This window comes from Pollicipes pollicipes, unplaced genomic scaffold, assembly GCF_011947565.3.
Source record: "Pollicipes pollicipes isolate AB1234 unplaced genomic scaffold, Ppol_2.1 Scaffold_4002;HRSCAF=4701_pilon_pilon_pilon, whole genome shotgun sequence".
NCBI lineage: Eukaryota > Metazoa > Arthropoda > Thecostraca > Pollicipedomorpha > Pollicipedidae > Pollicipes > Pollicipes pollicipes.
Genome location: NW_023596420.1, coordinates 33,341,867 through 33,362,554, shown reverse-complemented (window position 1 = coordinate 33,362,554; position 20,688 = coordinate 33,341,867). Strand labels below are relative to the sequence as shown.

General features: G+C 54.1%; 1 protein-coding gene across 1 annotated transcript in view; it reads right to left on the bottom strand.

Annotated features, from left to right (window-relative positions):
* LOC119094397 (uncharacterized) overlaps positions 1-10,036 on the bottom strand; it is a gene marked incomplete at its 3' end in the record, with an annotated part of 32,658 nt that extends 22,622 nt beyond the window's left edge. The window contains exons 1-2 of the mRNA XM_037217458.1: positions 9,874-10,036; positions 2,078-2,145 (exon numbers count right to left, since the gene is read on the bottom strand). Of these exons, the coding sequence (XP_037073353.1) occupies positions 2,078-2,145; positions 9,874-9,899 (94 nt within the window). The remainder of the gene's footprint in view (positions 1-2,077; positions 2,146-9,873) is intronic.
* Positions 10,037-20,688: the final 10,652 nt, after the last annotated feature.

Here is a 20,688-nt window from a genome sequence, read left to right as displayed (position 1 = left end):
GTTCTACAAAGTCAGTCGCTTTCTTGGAACATATTTTGGTCTATTTTGTCGTCTATACACATCCCTGCGGCGTACAAAGCGGAGCTGAATCCTAGTGCCATCGACCCTGCTCTTTCTGAACGGTCGGCACTGCCTGCGTTCTCGAGGTCGAGGCGGGGCCGCGCCGCTCCGCAGCCGTAGCCGACGGCAAGGGCTGCCGCTGCAGCATTTCAGCGCCCAGCAACATCACTTTTCGGTCCACATTTTTTGCCCTATTTTGCGTGGCAAATCGATCGTTTTTCCATTGATCACAATATGTTTTTGAACGAGCCTAACATGAGGCACAAACGTAACACAACGCTTAAGCAGTGATAACCGTGAGGATGATAAGCTTTCCAGTGGCTTCACCCTCTCTCTCTCTCTCTCTCTCTCTCTCTCTCTCTCTCTCTCTCTCTCTCTCTCTCTCTCTCTCTCTCTCTCTCTCTCTCTCTCTCTCTCTCTCCTTCTCTCTCCCGTGTCTCTTTCTCTTTTTCTCTCACTCTCGTCGCCTGTATCAACACGTTTCGCGGCAGCACACATTTCTAGTCCCGTTACGAAGCGATGTCTTAGGCGGCCTGCCTGGGAATCGCCGGGTTACGTGGCACCGACATGGAAAACCACCGCCTTCAACCGCTTCCGGGAACCACGTGCCTCGTCAGCCCGCGCCCTCCAGTCGCACCCGTGTGAGCCCGCGTTCTTTCGGCGCAGCGCGGCGGAGGCGGCCAGGGCCGACCAAGCACGTCTCGTGTGACGTCCGCCGGTTTCCCTCGTCGGCCGTTTTTGCGCCTCCGAAAGTAGCGGGTTGGTCGGAGCCCTAGTCCACTTGCGGCTGCTTCCGGCCCGTCCGCTCGTCTACGGTAAATAACAATTACGCTCCATTCGGCCGGCGGTCGCGGCGGTGGAGCGCGCGGCCGGGTCGCATCAACAAGGCAACCGGATCTGTCCAGGTCACGTCAACACACTGCGAGCGGCGCTCTCCGGGTGCTCTCGTGCCCACGCTCCGGTCGGAGCGTGGGCACGAGAGCCACAGCCGCGGGCGGATGGGACGGCTTCGGCCGCGGTGTGACGTTCGGCGGCGGCGACAGCGGTCTCTCAAAGGAGACGGCTGGTTTACCGGCATGTCCGGCAATGGACAGAGCGTCTGATTTTCATGCAGGCTAGAATACCACCCATGAGAAAAGAAATGCTCCCGACGTGCAAGGGCCAGTCATCAGACGACTTTCCCACTGTGTGTAGTTTAACGTGGTGGGCCTAAGCTCGACCGGTCAGGTCACTTAATGAGTCATTTAGTTGCTGGGACATTGTCACAAGTGGGCATGGCATGAAATATTACCCAGTCAGTCTCAATGCGTTTACTGTGACGTTTAAATTCAATGCGTCACGAAAACGTACTTCAGTGGGCAATTAGTACAGCACCTTCCAACATACATGGTGCCTATATATACCGACTCACTCTAAGGGATTGGCTTGATTTTATTCCCAGACAGTGTATTTGATCTCGATTTCATGTTTATCCATAGGCTGCACAGCGCCATCCTTCCCTTCAAAAGCAGAGTGGGTTGGCCACTGGTCACTGGTCATAGCAGTAACCAAACATTCCACAGATAGCAAGAATATGCATGCCATCATTAACGGGTCGTGAAGGGCAAATGGAGCATACAATCTGGGACCCAGAATGTCCTACAACCAAAGCGTGAGTTGCATTATGGGTAATTCCGGATGTAGGATTCATGTCACAGAAAGGGCACCCTTTTCGCACCCTTCACGCACGCACCCTTCTTCCGAACATAACCGTCCGATCGGGCCAATGTTCTGCCGTCTCAAAAAGACGTGGTGATGGACGTAGTTGGCCACGACACACCTGAGTCTCAGATCCTGCATCCGGATCCAAAATCTGGGACGCGGGGCCCGAAACGCACGACGTGTTTTTCGACCGCGGCACGATTCTGATGGTCACCTCCAGTGAGCTGTGCTACTGATACTAAGTGCGATCTAAGATGACGGCTCAGAAAGGGCCAAACAAGACAGGCTCTTACAGCACAAAAAACGCTCATCTCACCTTTCTCAGACGCGACAGGACGACATAGCGTGAGGGCGACAACTAGGACAGCGCACGCCCATGGTAACCTGAAAGCAGAACATCCGGGTCAGCACGGGCGCAGGGCACAGAGGTCACACAATGGCCACCCGATGTGCTTGCTGGATGGCACCAGATCCCTTGGAACATATTCATCAGACACATCACTAGACGACCCCCAGGAGTTTAAAGTAGAATGATTATACACACACACACACACACACATGTATATATATATATATATATATATATATATATATATATATATGTATATATATACATATATATATGTATATATATACATATATATATATATATATATATATATATATACGTGTGTGTGTGTGTGTGTGTGTACATCTCTCTCTCTCTCTGTCTGTCTCTGTCTCTGTCTCTGATTCTCTCCCTCTCTCCCTCTCTCTCTCTCTCTCTCTCTCTCTCTCTCTCTCTCTCTCTCTCTCTCTCTCTCTCTCTCTCTCTCTCTCTCTCTCTCTCTCTCTCTTACCCGCTGGACAAAAAATACTGGTAGGTCTCGCTTTCTCCTGGACAGCTCATTCTGAATCGTCATATACAAAAAATGAGAAAAGGCAGATAAGGACCAATTATATCTTGACGCATAGCCACCTAAGCCTGAATGAAAACATTTTTCCTAAGTACATGGACAACATGTGCATGGGGAATTTTCATATCAATTTATGCAAACGCCCAATACGTCAAAGCGCTGAAAAGAATCCTTTCCTGGCCACCAAGTAATGACGGCCTTCCAAAGGTCCACTATCGGCCATACTTCCCCATCTCTCCAGACGTATGGTGATATTTGACCACTCTTTCTTCTCGCTTTAATGCGCGTACCGGACTCGGATTTATGGTAGTGCGGCGAATTTCATGTCGCTGGCGATATTCCGTGGTAAAAATGCTAACAGGTCGCACTTTCTCCTGGACAACTCAAACAGAATCCGCCCCATTTTACGGCGCTCTGGGTAACACCGGATGTGAGTAAGCCGGAAGTGCGCACATGCTATTTCCAGAACGCACGCATTTTCCTCCGCGAAACGCCAGCCGTTCTAGATTCCAGGGAAATTCTTCACGTGCCTCCGCAGGGATGCTTTGAAGGCGGCTGTATTTATGACTTGGGGTAACTCGCTGTAGCTGTCTGGCACATAGGTTCGCTTCCTGACTTAAGGTAGGGCTTTTCAGTGCCTTTATGACATTTTTATACCGTACCCACTGGCCCTCCACAAAGGCGCGAGACAATGTGCGCGCCGTAGCCCTTTCGTAAAACAAAATCGCAGGATTCACTTCGCCGCCATCGAGCATTCGGCGCATGGCTCTTGGACAGGGTCGGTTGGAGGGAGGAGCTGAAACCACTCCCCACGCAGCCCCGACCCCATTGTCTGCGCGCCACCCTCCGCGTCCCTCTCCGTCCCCGAGTTCCGCACCGGCCGTTGGGAGCCGCCGCACGCGCTCGCCAGCTGCCGCAAGAGGAAGCAAATCATGGCTACAGCCGCCGCGGCCCATCCGGCGCGGACGCGCGCCGTTAGTCGCGGCGAAATGTCGCCGCGCCGTGATAGACCACGCGACGGCGGCGCGCGGTGAGAACGCCGCCGCGCGCCGTCGTTCGCCGCCGCGGTCGCACAGCAGTTAGCAGCCGGGTGGCGGCCGCCGCCGCCGCCACCGGGCCCCGTTTTCGCCGACCGTTACGCGGCGTTTTGCGCGCGCGCGCGCTGGTCTCGGCAACCGCCGCTAAGCCAATAACGCGGCAGGCGGCTCGCTCGGCCAGACAAACGGCCCGGCGCCGTTTAGCGGCGGCTGACGGGCGCGTTTGCAGCAGCGGAGTTGGAACGAGAGCTGACGCCGGATGCTGCTCAACAACAGGAGCGCGCGGCAGAGCTAGCGGGGCACACAGACAACGACAGCCTTCTGCATCAACGCCCAGAAGGTTGACGCAGAAGGGCCCCTGTGCACAGAAGAAAATAGCGACCTACGACGACTTTTCCCCGAAGACAGTTTAATCAACTGCACCCCAGAACCAAAAGGCGAGGGTCTCCAGCGGCGGCAGCGCGGTGGCCCGGTTTCCTGGCACGCGCCGACCGCAGGCCCAGGTCATTGGTCCGACGGCGGCGAGGCAGACAGCGCCGACGGAACGGACTTTCCCACGCCCGGGGCGGCGGGCAGGGCGCCAGACGGCGGTGGCCACCCTCGGACCAGTGGTAGAAGCGTTCCGCCGCGCCCACGCAACGCCAGCCACGTCGCTCCCGGCCGGCAGCAAGAGGACCGTCCGTGCCGGGACCGGATGAGGGCGCGAGTCGCCCGGGTAGGAGGCCAGCGGCGGTCCCCCGTCGGCCCCGCCGGCGGGCGGCGGGTCACGCGGAGGAACCCGCCCGCGCGACGGACACCGGCGCAGAGTCCGACTGCGTCCGCGCGAAAGAGCGGCGCCTCCGTGTCGGCCGATGACCAATAACTTTCACTGCCGCCGTGACGTCACCAGCTTCTGGCGCCAGAAGAGCCGGACGTCCTGTCCTGGGCGCCTCTCTCCCGGCGCGGCGGCCGCTGGTGGCGCCGCGGGCGCCGCGGGCGCCGCGGGGAGCGCCGCTGCGGCGGAGGGGTGCCGCGTTTTGGGGACAGCGACTCGGGACCGGCGGCCAGGTGGGAAGGCGGATGCGCGCGCGCAGCCATATAGGCCAGTGGGTCAGCAGGCGCGCGGCGGCGGCGCTGGCGTCCGGACGTGGCCCACAGGAGGTGGCGGCGAGCGTTCGAGAAGCCGCTGCCGAGGGCGCCGATATCAGCTGACCGGCAGTACCATTCGATTAAGGGGCAGGAGGACGGGGTGGGGATGGGGGGGGGGCGGGGGGAGGCAGGTAACGGGCGACTGTGGGCTGCTGCCGGCGCAGCAGCGCGGTGCGTGCTGTTGCGGGCCGGAAGCGGCGGTGGGGAGCGGTGAAACGGGCCGACTCACGGCGTCACTCCCGACAGGTCCGGGTAACGGTCAGAGCCGCGCTCCGCGATCGAAGCCCACGGACCAAGAATCAGCTGGGTAGAGCTCAGGCATGATTGTGGACAGGAGGAGGCTCCAAAGGCTAAGAGGGCTGGATATTTAAATGCTTCTGAGGTTGGGTCTTGCGGAGTTACAGCAACAGCAAGTGCGAGTTATAGAGGATGTTCAATCGCGGTTAATTTGGACGCTTTTGTGGTTCCCACCATCTATCGAAATAACTCAATAGGAAAGTTTCATCTCCACATCACCTTAAAATGGTCGACTTCTTTATGTCCGGTTCTGGAACAAGTGTCAATTAATATGTCTCAGTCTCGTTCAAAACAGCAGACACCTGTTTATTATTCCAGTCTTGACAGCTAAAATGAAATAACCTCGAAAAGGGGATATCATAGCTGAAACGGATACGCCATCACAATGGGAACGTTTCCGCACTAACAAAGCAACGAGTCGTAAAATACAGGCTCATTTATAACCGACAAGTTAACACCAGCTGACTGTCGGCGTTCCATGAAAAGTGGCCACTGCGCGACAGCCAGCGGAGGCCGTCAGCTGTCCTTGGCTGCGGTGCCGTTGAGTGGGGACGTATCCCTGAAGTCACGGTCGGCAGCATGGTCGGACTGCCAGCCGCGCCAGCCGCACTGCAGGGAGCCGGCGGCCGGCTGAGCAGGACGTGGCCTCGTCACACACAGGGCCACGGACGTGGAGGGCTGGGAAGGATCGAGGTGGGGGCATGACCATCCACCGGGCCACTGAAGCGGGGGGGGGGGGGGGGCTGGGGAGGATCGGGGTGGGAGCATGACCATCCATAGAGCCCCATGTGAAGGGAGCTGAGAAGGATCGAGGTGCGAGCATGACCATCCATAGAGCCCCATGTGAAGGGAGCTGAGAAGGATCGAGGTGCGAGCATGGCCATCCACAGGACCCCATGTCAAGGGAGCTGAGAAGGATCGAGGTGCGAGCATGGCCATCCACAGGACCCCATGTGAAGGGAGCCGAGAAGGATCGAGGTGCGAGCATGGCCATCCACAGGCTATCTTGCGAGGAGCTGGTGAAGATCGATATAGGACCAGGGCCACTTTTACGCTAACAGTGAGAATGATGGCAGCGAGGGTGAGGTGAGGTGAGAAACACGTGAGGCTGGGACTAACGTTCCAGAGGCCTGGAATAATGGTGAGGCTGACACAGGTGACCATTGAAAGGTTAATGGTGAGGTGAGCATTTACACGAATGAGGCATGTGTTTCGAACGAGAGAGATGATAAGCTGCAATGAATCTGGCCGCATCCCCGCGTGCTGGGTCCCATCCGGAGCCCCATCGGGCCCCAATCAGGACAACGCAGCGCAGCACACATTGAGATTTACATGTGGTTAATAAGCACCAGGTGGCGGGGTGTGCCAGATCCCACAAACGGTAGCTCTCTGGTAGAGCCGCTGGGCTCGATACGACAACAAAGCCAGCACGATTGACAAGGCCTAGAACGGACCCGCGGAATGTCAGACCGTTACAGAGTCGAATAAACAGCGCTAAGGCGGTGAGCCCGGACGCACCAAAGAGGGCAGAGTGGCGTCAAAACCGGGTCAGGAACGGAGACCAGGATTCGACAGGGATAAAGAGCGAGAGATGACAAGGCGCTGGCACAAGCACACGGTGGGTGATGGAGCTGGGTCACACGCGAGTTAGGCACGTGGACAACCGGACAACGGGATGCGCGCGTATCGAGCGCACACATTCCAGTCACGGGTAGAGGTCAGACTGGGTGTGCACGACGGTTCGGCTCAGAAGCGCATAGGCGCAGCTGATCAGCGTACCCGAGCAACAATAAAAGCGGCCGGATCCGCACAAGGGCCTGCGCCAGCTAATCGCCGTGGAAAATGGGTTAAGACCTCGAGCATAATAGATCACTTAACGACAAATGGGCTATTCAACAGGTGAGGGAACGCTCTGAGCATACGGAGCCTCAATCCCATAGTCCAGACATACTCAGCTCACCATACTCAGGCATGCTAGAAAACAATCTGGCCAGAATCAAACAGTCATTAATTTTTATACTGTCTTTAAGGTACATCAGTATGTCGGCATAAATATCGTCACCCAAACCAACTAAACGTTTACAGTTCTCGTTCCTTGCGACAAGGACAGAGGAACAAACGCTGCATTACCGAAGAAGCTCAGAATTGCAGACTCTTTTGACCTGGCCGGATGCTCTCTCCTTTTACGAAGTGAAGCATACTTTACCTACTGCTCCGCACTACCGGGCCAACCCGGAACCGTACGGCGGAGCAGGTGCTGTGCGCGCCATTCGCCTCGTGTTGGTGCACCGCCCAAAGATACCCGCGCGTTGCTGGACCGGTCAGGGGGCACGCAAGCAAAACCGGGCACATGGGTCCTCCGTCCCACGATGCCCAACGGCCAAACATGCTACGTGCGTGCCTACACCCGCGACACTAAATCACCGCAAGTGGGTCAGTTTTGACGCCAGTTGGGACGAACAATAAGCGTCGGAACTGCGTGTTCACTGGTTTGGGGTCGAACGCAAGCAGAATATCATCCAACGTAACGCACGGCGGGCTTAATTAATGTCCGCCACCCCGCCAGCGCATTTTACGGCGTCGTTTTCACCTGACAAGGAGAAACGGCATGTGTTCTGCTTGGCATCAGCCATGGATGCGTTTTACAGCCTTGGTGATCAAAAGCGCATTGTAGGCACTAACGTTTGTGATCGATATGATATTTACACTAGAAAAAAACTTTCGTTCACGCCAGGATCAGGCTAGAGGCATTCTTCGAGAGGCCACAGAGTCTTTACAGAGAAGGCGCTCAAGTCCTGCTTTGTCGCGATGGGTCTTTTTGTGTCCTTCATACTGCTGTCCAAGCCAAGTGGTGGTCCTCAACTCTCCGCTTACCAACACCAGCCAGAGCCCCCCGTGACGAGCACCAGCTCTGCACCGCCGCGGCGCGGAACGGTCGGCACGTCACCAGCGGCAGTGACAGCAGCCCCGTCTGGAGCTTCCCAGCCGCGGTCAGCCCCGGCGTTGCACCACCGTACACCCTCGTCAGAGCATCCCGGCGGCTTCTTGTCGGCTCCGTCGGCCGCTCGGTCCATTGTCTGGCTGTGTGTGTGTGTGTGTGTGGCGGGCTGGGCCCCTTCATTCTGACCGCGTGCCGTTGCCCAACATCGGGCACATTGTGTGCCGGAATCGAAAAATCGCCATTGTGTGGTGTGGCAACGCGGTCAAGAAAGCCTTCTAATTGCAGCATCTCGTGGGATGTCACAGATAACACAGCTTCCTCGTGGCCATGCTTGGAAAAGCAAGAGCGGGACTGAAGGGGATCGACACGGCAGCAACAATGCAGCAATGGCCTTTCACAACGATCATCACAACCTCGCCATCTGGTCGTCGTCTGGCCATCTCCTCGTGCGCTCCCTTACGCCAGGGGTGTAATTTTTATTTGTTGGGGGGGGGGAGGCTTCAACAACCGCAACTTTGAGATGAAAACGAGCAAATCTTTCGTGCCCTGCCCCCAGCTTATTTTCTTGGATGGTGTCTCTGCCTTAAGCCCACCATTGCACGCTCCATCCCACCTTCCGCATCCAGCCTTTCTCCATGGTGCCCCCACCGCTCCGGAGGGGCGATCCAGCTGGCTGGCCGAGACCGGCGCTGGCCGGCGCCGCGGCCGCCGCCCCGTCCGCTCCCCGGCCCGGGCGGCCGTCAGCCGCAGGACGCCCATCAGTCTGGCGGCCGTTTCTCTTACGCCCCAGGCAGGGAATTGCGGCCGCGCAGTCAGCTGGGCAAGGACGGGCCCGTCGTGAGGAGAGACGGGGGGGGGGGGGGGGGGGCGGCGGGCGGGCTCCCACCGGCGTCGGAGCCGGCGCGGCTCTCTGTTTTCCAGTGACGCACCGGTGCCGCGAACGGTACCACCGCCGCTACAAATCATGTGATTGCGGGATTGCGCTTCGGGTGATTTGGAAGACAGATTGACGGCGACGGCCACGTCCCTAACGTGGCTACGGGCGGGACAAAAGTCGCGCCAACGAACATGCACGCGAGGGTCATTCCTGACGGGAAGCACAGTCCTATCGGGCACAACGAACAACATGCCAGCATAAAAACACGGAGGATTTGTTGATTCAAACACGCGAATCAGCGTTCTGTACCAGCTTAGCTCCATAAAAGGCCGAGGAAAATGCGTTTTTAGTTTACTGGGCGAGGCAAGACACGCCTGGTTCACACGTCAGTCAGAATTCGTTGTCTGGCGACTGACAGTCATCTAGGCACCGCGAGGAGCTGTTCGTTCTGTAACATTCTGCAGGCAGCTTCAGGGGTCACAACCATAAACTCGGGACGTGCATTAAAGGTGAACGCTCTCCGCAACGTTCGCTGAGTCCTTGGCTGCCGCCCGCAATACAGCCCGGAGACCTCGGTGTCAGCCACAGTGGGACATTCGAGCGGTTCAACAAGGTGAGCCGTTAGGCTGGCCCGGCTCCAACTCCTGATACACCCCGACGGTGAGACGGCACGCTTTGGTGGAACAGTCCCCAACGACCGACCCCATCGCAAATAGTCGCCGTCGCCGCTGACTGCGCCGCCGCGCCGTTTGTTTTCGGTCCGGCCACGGTTCACCAGCCAGCGCGTCGGGCCAGGGTCGGCTGGCGTCCGACAATGCCCCGCTGGTGACGCCCCTGCGCCGGCCGAGCGCACAGGGTTTCACCGGCGGAGCGTCACCGACCGGCCAGAGGCGGCGGCGCCTCTTTCCCGGATCTCTCCGGCGGTCGAGTCCTCACCTGGCGTCAATGTGTCGGGGGGACATAGTCCCGAGCCCTGCTCCGGCTCCCTCTAACGGAACGGTGCCGACACGAACGTCGAAGAGGCGGGCACTCGGCGGCGGCGGCGGGCACTCTGTCTCGCGCGGCTTCGCTGCTCGGCGCGCGGTCCAACCCACTTCCTCGGCGGCGCGCGGCGAACTGAGCTGCGGCGGCGGCGGCCGCCGCCACCGGCGCCGCGTCACCGCCGGCGCGCGTCATCGCCGCGTCGCTGGAGAGCGAAGCTGGGTCAGCCCGCGGCCGGATACCCGCCGGCCGCGCCGCGACCCGGGGCGGCAGACGGATGTAACGGACAGCTGGTGCCCGAGACTGCGCGACGGGCGAGTCGGACACGTATGCGGCGGATGGGTGGGAAGGCTTGACGATTGCAAGTTTGTGACATCCTTTGATGTGCACTCACGGGCTAATTTTATCCAGGATCCAGATCGTCATTCGTGACTGAACCCGTCACAGTCTGATCTGACCTCGCGACGTCCTGACCTGGGGACCAGAAGACATGTCCGCAGAGGTCAGAAAAATGTGTCTCTGTCGCGGACACATGCACTGTTCATCAATATTTCAACCGCCCAGATGCATGCCAAGCACGGCGCTGGCTCCTGCACTAATTGAGAGTAAAAACATGCCAGCTCAGAGGTACATACGTTAATTCTGGTCTGATCACGCTTCATGGAAACTGATATTTAACATATCCATCAATGACCAGACGCAAGATATTGCTTATTATAAATACTCAAATGCACTTAATTTTCAGAAGTTTGTGACAATGAATAAAACGATCAAGACAAATTCCAAACTGTTAACATGCGGGTAGAAATGCGGACTCAATAAGTGTGAATTATGTCACGTTCAATATCTACTATATATTCCCAGCAGGCAGAATGCCGCGACGAAATGTGGAACAATGGACATGCGCCGGCAGATGGAAACGGTGGCCAGTACAGACGGGAGCAGAAGCTGGTCCAGTAATAATCCATGCATTGAACTGAAAAGACGGCAGGGCTGTAGTAATGCCTTAAATAGCAATAACATGCCGTCTATGAACCAAATATGCATATATATATATACATATATATATATATATATACATATATATTCTGTCTGGTAGTTGGCAAGTACCCATCGGAAGCAGCACATCACCGTCACTTCAAGGAAAGCCTTGCTGAGATATCCCACGTTCTTCTATGACAACACCGCAGGCCCCACGCCCCGTTAGGCATCTGAAGTGGCAGGACCCAGCGCCTTAAGGCCTAAAAATAGCACGGGGTCCGAAGCCCACAGCCGTAAGTAATGAGTGAGGAGCTGATTAGTTATGGCGCTAGCTTTGGACACGTCTGAACAATCCGTATAGAGTTGTTCATGCTCCGTGTCCAGACAGTTGAGTGTAATGAACTACAGGAAGCAAACACATGAAAATATATGCAACGCGGTATATGCGTTGATACGCAAAGGCTGAAACCGAAGCAAAGGTGGAACCGACTAGTCTTTCGTTAACAACCAGATTGTTTGCTAGAGTGGGATCTGCTTGCGACAAGCCAACTAAGAAAACGATCGCACATCGCGCGTTATGTTAATGTCCATTGCCATTCCGCTACTTGTCCTTAAACGCTCCCTGACATTTTGCTGTGAACAATGCTGGCAGATGTCACTTGCTCTTTGACTGGAGGGCAGGGTTTTTTGACAGGTAAAGACGAATTCCAAATTTTGGTGATAATCAACTTTTACCTTGCCGTGCTTTCTTGAGCGTCAAATATTTTGGCCCCCTCGAGCCGATATCCCATGAGAGAGAAAACGTACTCTTGCCCGTTTCCCCACACCCATAAACCTGCGAACCATTCATTTCACGCCATAAAAAGTTAATTAGAAACGCCTGTATCATGTACAAAGTTAATGCCGGCAATGCCTCATCCGCTAGCAGCTGGAGCGCCGTCTGGCGCGCTCCAAACCTTCGGCGCACCGTTTGGAAAGTCCGCCCTGATCTGACCGCCTCTGCGGTCCAGCCAAACGGGGCGACGTCGTGCATGACACGTTCATCCATCGATTAGTGTCGCTGCAGCGTGTCTCGGAGCCAGCCGATGTGATCTCCCGAGCCGCGACGCCCGCTGTACGCCTGACCTCCAAACCGCCCCCGAGACATCGCGGTGAGATGTCGGTCGTCGGGGGCCGGGCGACTCGGCGTAAGGACGCATTGTGCTGTTCACCTACCCCCGAAATTGGCCCAGACCCTCGAGACCCAGACTGATCATTAGGAGCTGGTCGTGTCTGCGCTGTCCGCGCGGTCGGGCGGAGAGTTCGAGTGACCCGATTTCATCAGGCGGAGATTGAGTGCTGACCCTGCCTACTTTATTGGATGTTGGGAAAGCCTTCGGAACCCAATAGCCCACCCGGTGCCCACCTCCACGCGTGTTTGCTTCTCGCCTCGAAGCAATGTGAACAGAACCTAGGGGTAAAAGTCATGACCAAAGTCTGCGTGAAACTAATGGGCTCGTATTTATGCATGTATGTGCACATATACATTGTATGCACAACTCACCGCGGGATGTTGGCAGTTGCCGGCGCAACTGGAATTCACTAAGTACATATAGATCCACTAAGGACAGGTTCACAACAACGTCATATTTCATCCCTTTCAAGTCATGACGTCACCCGAATATGTCTTTACATGAATATACACCCTGTTACGTTGGATCAAGTTGTCACCAATCGCCGAACATTTTATTCAACGTGCAGGCCCTCCTGGCTACTCGACCCCGATATGAGTAAGGCGGTGACGCGACAGCGCTCCTTTTGACCGGCACAGCGCATCTGCACCCGGATATCATACCTAGATGGTCCACACTGTGGGCTGACGACCCTGGCATCATGCCAGAGATTCTTTCGAGGGGTGGGAAGTTCAATAACCGCTATTCGCAACAGAATTTAGGAGTTTAGGTAACGCCGCAGATTTACTCCCTCGCGTAACGACAATCCTGAAGACCAGCGATCGATGTAAAGAACGCTCTAGCTTTCCTAATATGATCTCGGCATGAAATGTCACAAATGCTCACGGATTACCACAAAACGAGCAAGCCCCCTGAGGTGGCCCGGTATCAGATCAAATGGAGGGACCGAGCCCGTTGCGTAACAAGACACAGCGCCTGGCGTCGCCGGCCGAAACGCGAGCGTAATTGGGTAATGATGGACCGCATGTCGAATCGGGGTCAGGTCTCGGTGCGGTACCGCTCCCGCGCGGGCTCAGACAGGTCTCTGTTAGCACGATGCCTTCGCGCCAGCGCACCGTCAGACGGACACGGCTCGGACGCTGTCGGGGTCAGGACTCGGTGCGGTACCGCTCCCGCGCGGGCTCAGACAGGTCTCTGTTAGCACGATGCCTTCGCGCCAGCGCACCGTCAGACGGACACGGCTCGGACGCTGTCGGGGTCAGGTCTCGGTGCGGTACCGCTCCCGCGCGGGCTCAGACAGGTCCCTGTTAGCCCGATGCCCTCGCTCCGGCGCGCCATCAGACGGACACGACTCGGACGCTGTCGAGGTCAGGTCTCGGTGCGGTACCGCTCCCGCGCGGTCTCAGACAGGTCTCTGTTAGCACGATGCCTTCGCGCCAGCGCGCCGTCAGGCGGACACGACTCGGACGCTGTCGTCGCGGCGTGTTCCGTCTTTGTCGCTGTCGACAGGTTTCGTGCGGTAGCTCGGTGTTGGTGAGGCCAAGCGTTTTGGTTGGGGTCGACGAACCTTATAGTGAATTTATTATATAGAAGTGCAAATACTGTTGAACTTTCGTGGAGCATTATGAGAATGCTGCCAAACGGAGAACGGTGCTGGTTGAATTAAAGGCTTTCTAAACCCGCTGGTACAATTACAAACTTCTACAAATAAACTTATAATATTATATCATGTATATATATATATATATATATATATATATATATATATATATATATATATATATATGTATATTTATATAATATAAACAAACAAACTTATGATGCAAAATGCTTGGCTGGGACTGCTTAGTGTGTAGCACCGTTCAACATGGTCTCCAAATGATCTAAAACGATAACAAACTGACTGGTGCTGGCTAGTAAACTTTCGCATGGCAGATACCATTTTGGGAACCATTAATGGGTTGCGCTCCTCAAGAATAGCACTGGAATGAAATATGTGACAAATTTTGAAAAGTTTCTTCAAGTAATCTGTTGTATCTATATGTCCTCGGAATTGCATCTTTACGTTGTAAACAGTAAGACGCCTTTTGAGGCGCGGGAGGACCGAGACCACAACAGATGTGATAATTTCTCATTATGTTCATTTAGATCGCGTATTAAGCTAAGCTGGGCTATGACCTTCAAACTGGTATGAGGTTTGGCTACAGCATTGGAAAGCTCCTGTCCACGCAAATCTAACGGGTGGATTTCCATTGATGTAATATTTACGGGCTGATGGAAAATAAAAACAGCCGTCACTGAGTCTGGTAAGGGACGACAATTTTTCAGTCAACAAAGTAACTGAATTTGCTACGATTTAAGTTTTTGGTAATTGTCACTAAGCTTTTGAAAAACGCAAAAGATTTGGATGGAAAAGGCAGAAAACAGGATGAAACGCTGCTATCATTTTCGCTGCCGATATACATGGATTTACACCAGATCCTTTTTTGATCGCTCGCGGAGGGCATACCCCTGTGCTCGGCTAAATCTCCCACCGCTGACCGCATATTTCAACACCTCGTTCCGCCAGCTTACAGCTGCTCCAACTCTCTCCTAGCTCTGCTCCAGCCGCATTATGTATCAATTCACTGCATTTTTCGTCATGGCCCGAACACAAAGCCAATGTGACCTAAAACCGAGAAAAAAGCGGAATTGATAGATAGGTTAGGTGAATCCCATATTTGGGATCGTTCAAGTTGGCATAGCAATGTATGCAGTACAGCTTTTTATTCAATTGTTCTGCATGTCTTCGAAAAATATATGAGCCTACAAAATCAATGATAACAAACCCATCAGTATCTGGAATGTAGACGACTAGATCGCTTAAGTTAGACTTTCTGAGAGCTCGTAACAATTCTATTAAGTTTTATTCTTATCATGGGCCCGATGGGGATCAGTGCAACATCGTGGAAAAAGCAATTAAGTGACGGTTTTGGTCATTAGTACCGGAGACGATGCGAAGAAGCAGTCATATATCGCGCGTTCAGGATGTGTAGAAAGGGATAACCTTTTTTGACATCGGAACTCTGTTCGTTGCGAAGAACATCAAGTAAGACTGTTTTGAGTAAGTACAATCCAATTGAAGCCAGACAACTCTCATCAACCCTTCAGAAATTCATTGCCTGCCTGGTGTACCGCGAAATAGAAACGGCATAAGAATGACATTCACCGACTCCGTAGCATGTTTTCCCTGCTGCTCTAGAATACTGCGGGTCACCTTTGTCTTTTATGACGGTCTGCACAAATGACATTTTCAAAGACATTTTACCATGAAGATGGTCAGGAAAGAACGCCAAACCTGTAGTGGAGTCTACTATCACTTTTTTAATACACGATCGGCATGATTAGGCAAGCGCTGAGTGCTCAGCGCAATCGCTGTGCTATCAGTGAGTCCACTTGTACGATATGTTTAAGTTCGTGCATGAGGAAGCTACCGCAGGTGTGCACTGTTCCAGCTCAGTTTTCGGTGTGAAAGTGTGGCATTGCGCATCATTTCGATTCAGGTACCTGTAAAACAACATGAGCGGTATACAGGGTCTATATTTCCGTTTTTTGACGGGCATTCTGCACAGCACCCACACCTGTTACGTACAATGTTCTGCCATATTTTCCCTAATTACGAGCTGTGCGTATGTTCGTGCGCTTGCCAGATTTTTTTGGCTTTCTGCACAATAGATGGTAAATAAAAAAGCTGCTGAGCCGATTTTCCGCACCAAGTCAGACTCGTGTGCATGAGAGTTTTAGGACAGGCTTTGGGTGTGTGGTGCCGCTGTGTCGTTGCCAGTACGAGCATACGCGCGTCTTTCACTCAATATGCGAAACACACAACCCGCGAGTTATGAAACGTGTCACAATACAGGTCGAGAACGGGTCTGCATCGCGACAACGCAGGGTTAGGGCAGCACAAAACCAACAACATCCGGCTGAGAGAAGAACGACCCGTCGAGTCGTTATCATTTCGCGTCTCTCGAAGGGATGGGTCGCGTGCACTCGAGAGACAACGAAACATCCGTCAGCTATGGTGAGGAAGGAAGAGGGCAGGAGGGACTTGACGTTATCTCAAGCCGGAGGAAATACACGCCGTTGATAAAAATACCAGTGCAGAGGAGAGTATCGCCCACAGATCGCTAAATGACTCGATGCAGTAAGATGTACAAGAATGCTGGTAATCGACCGGATAGTGTGTGATGCCACGCTTTTAACATGTGGTCTCAAATATAACATTCCCGGGTCAAAACCGAGTGCACTGGCCCATAATCCAAGCGTACTTGTGAAATAAACCCACTGCTGACCAATAACCACCCTTAAGTTTAAGTTTTAAGTAAATATTTCATACTGCACGTGTTTGCAACAGGCTCAAACAAAGCATATTTTTAACCCAAAAATTTCATGGACGTAAATTGACAATCAGCATCCGATGCATGTGCTCTTCGAATGAATGTATATGCGCAATCCCTCCGTGATCTCCGACCAAAAGACGCGATGGCTTAGAACGGAGGCCCTCAACCAACGCACCGGGAAAGTCCTGATAAATTGTTGAGGCCGGTTATCATGGTTACCATCTTTTGAGTAATTTTGGAGATAACTGTCCCCCAGCAGTGAAAAAATTAGGACCTGCCCCGGGTAAAACTCTCTTACATGTTACACCTCTACTGAAAACATGTTTCGGACTGTTCTGCACTCCGCGGCATGAAGCCCGTGTATGCTCTGTTATGGAGAAAGCGAGTCTCAGAGATATTTAGGCCGGAACAAGGACATCATTGACATTGAAGCTGTTTAAAATGCATCGCAGTCGGTGAGCACATTCAAGTGGTGCGATCTTAAATGGGACGTGGCTATTAGCGATGTAAACACGTGCACTTAATGACAACCTATAATTATAGAAAACGACTTTGTCTCATTGAGCATACGAGCAAACCCCAGCTCGGATCAAGTTTGAAAATCTTACACCTGGCCGAGAAAGCCTCAACAACGGAGAGACGAGCCCGTGGCGGGAGTGTTGGCCAGGGCGGAATGTGTCGTTAGAAAGAGAGCCCGACACCGCGTGAACGTTTGCATGTGGGGGAGCGCCAATATAATCCGATAAACACATATAAAAGAAGTGAAAGATAACGCCGCAGGTCTTTGCTCCCCTGCTACCTTTTTGCAACGCAGGTTAATGCTCCATCGGGGTCATTTTTGCTCTGTGAAAAGCGTTGACAGCTAAGCGATAAAGCCTCAAACGCACGGCGTGCAGGAGAAACAACTTGCTTGCAGTAACAAGCAAATAAATGAAACAAAAAACTCCAGCACTGACACGAAATATCATTGGTGTCATCAAGCTAATGTGCGCATGGCGATAACATCCCCTAATATGCTATCAAATCCGGGAACAAACCATTACATTGATCTGCTGGTGGTCAGTCGTACATCATCGAGAGCGATCAGATTGTTAGTGAGCCAATTCAAGTTCCGGGCCCATTTCCAGCCGAGTTGTTCGAGAGCTAGACATAGATATCGAGATGAGAACATTGATACGTCCGTCTGAACTGAGTTCGCGCAGGTCTGAGCCGTCTTATTATAGCTGCGAGTATTGCAACCATAGCGCATTTTCGAGCTACGTCCTGCAACAAGTCCTTCGTTGCATATTGCTGTTGTTGATGCCACATTCCAGGCAATCAGGCGAGTTGCGGTGATCTGTCTCCGCACAGGACCTCAATTGGACGGCACTGAAACGCGACGAAGGTCCGCCTTGGTCGGCACTGGGGATCTGCGGCTCGGTGAGCAGCATGCCGCTGTCGTTGCAGTGAAAAATACACCACTTCAAGGGTGCAATCGGCAAACCCATCAGCCTTTGTCACGAGTTGTAACGAGCAAAAAGGCCACCAACAAAAATACTTCAACGAATATGGTTACCTTGTCTATAAGGAAAGGAGTCCACCACTGGGCATCTGGAGCACAAAAGAACGAGGGGGCATGTCGTGTCGGCAGTTTAAGAACGAGCTCCAAAATACAAGCCGCCGTGCCCCGACGATAAAGGAGGTTGTTCTGAAAATGGTATCGCTATGATACTATACCGGTATGAACCGGTCTGATATCGGTATCAGTCTGACTTCGTAGTTGGGCATTCCCAATCAGATACAACAAGACTCCTTGCGTGGCGTGGCACGGCCGAGGTGATAATGCTGTTCTTGTTGTTGCATAACAAAAATGTTGTCGTCATACAAACAGCCCCGAAACCTGACCGAATGGAGCCGTTCTCGCCTTTGGTCGCCAATACAAAGAAGGCTTGCTGATTCATTAGAACTTGCGAACGTTTCTGCCTCATTAGACTGATAAATTAGCCTGAGCCGACTGATTCATTAAAACTTTACTTATGCAAAGCGTCAGCGCGCAAATCCACAGATAATCCTGGAAGGAAATTAACTGGCCTCGCGTGTGTCCGGGCTCGGCAACCTGTCTCAACACAGTGGTGGAACTTGAAGCAATGTGGTACGCTTTTGCTAACTGCGGCCAAGGTATGGCGACCATGCAGAGCTCTGATGTGGATGCCGGTCACAGTGAGCCGGCACACACTCATGTGCAGCTTTTGTGCAGCTTTCATTCATCAGGCTCTCACAAGGCCCCAGTGTGTGCGATATTCGAGCCCGGGTAAAAGGGTGATATTCATTGCTTACCGGCCAACTGGTATCACCACAGGGTGGTATCGCCACAGTGGAATATCACCACAGGGTGGTATCACTACAAGTTGGTCGGAAAGTGTTGGGCTGGCTTAGTGATTTGTAGACGGTACTCTCACCTATACCGTACAGTTGGTTTTGTATGGTGTTCCCTGGTCGCCAAGATTCGACACCTTCGCTGAAACACGATCCAAAGCGGTGGATCAATGTTTTCTGCTCGAGTGCCTGTGGCCGACTGGAAGGCCAGGCCGGTTGTTTACATCATACCATGGCCAACACGATTATCCGGGTTCTGCTGCGTCGAACGATACTGATCTCGTGTCATTGCGGCTCTGGACTACCGTGAGCAGAACTAGGTTTTGACTTGTGCCGCTCAGCTTTTTGAGGCTTGCAGATCGCAGTATCCCATGCAGAATGCAGAAGATTAGCTTACGTGATATTGTAACTCTGTAGAGAAACCATACCCTGTGAAACAAACCGCAGCAAATGCTTTTAAAATCTTACAGCGCAGCCATCAAAAAGTCGTGCTACTTGTTGCTGTCAACACTGAACATACTCCCACGATAGAGCGGCGCCATCAGTGGCTGCAGAGATATCAGCCCACCAAAGGCTGTCCGGCTGGGGATGGGACAGGCCGCTAAAGCTGCAAGATTTCTGTTCGGCTGGTACTCTGACAGGTCTGGCATGCGGCCTCGTCCGTGTTCATCGCGTGCTCCACCTTCTGGCTCCATCCATGCACCAAGCCACTCGATTTGCCGAGATAGGACTTGTCATGCTGAAAAAAGACATTTTGCAAGGATGTACTGACTAAACAAAAATACCACGCGATTATCATGATTAGAGTTGGACATATTTGGAGAGCACGACATAGCAGTACTTGGGGGACACGGCGACATAAATGATTTTCCAGGGGACGATGTGCCAACAATCGCCGGCGTCAGTAATATGATGGTCAAAAGCCAGATTTGCCAAAATTGGACGAGAGCATGTGCCTAAGCCATGAGTAGCTATTGGCAGCTGGGGCAAGAAAATAACACTTGGTGATTCCGACAGCTTGAAATAAGCAAGCAGCCTCCGTCGACCATCTAGGAGTCTTAAACTGTTCGAGTCCGAACAGTCACGCAAGCCTTGGCTTCTTTCAAACGAACCCCAGCGACTGTACCGGTTTGGACAGTCCCTGATTGTTATCCGTGTCTTCTTCGCACCAGCACCTGCCCATAATTGCTATGACCTTCTTTGCACATCATGCATACGGCTTAAGCAACGACTGGACAAAACGTTCAAACCGTGCTTAAAGACGTTGACGCGCGGTGACAGTTGTTAACGCTACAAAAACATTAGTAACGTACAGCCATTACGACCTACACATAAAGATTCCTCCGTGATTTCCACGTACACATGTGAAAGTGCCCAAACTGGCCATTGCGGAGCAGCCACGGCCCCAGCCGGCCGTTGGCGGCGGGCTCGCCGGCGGCCCCAGCCGGCCGTTGACAGCGGGCTCGCCGGCGGCCCCAGCCGGCTGTTGGCAGCGAGCTCGCCGGCGGCCCCAGCCGGCCATTGGCGGCGGGCTCGCCGGCGGCCCCAGCCGACCGTCGGCGGCGGGCTCGCCGGCGGCCCCAGCCGGCCGTTGGCGGCGGGCTCACCGGCGGCCCCAGCCGGCTGTTGGCAGCGGGCTCGCCGGCGGACCCAGCCGGCCATTGGCGGCGGGCTCGCCGGCGGCCCCAGCCGGCCGTTGGCGGCGGGCTCGCCGGCGGCCCCAGCCGGCCGTTGGCGGCGGGCTCGCCGGCCAGTTCACCGTCCAGCCGTCAGCCTGGCATCGAGCCGACGCGGCCCGCGGCGCCGGCCGCTGACCCAAAGCCGACCCGGCCGGCCGCGCTGGCCTATTTCGCCGGCCGGCGCAGCCCGTCGCCGCCCCGAAC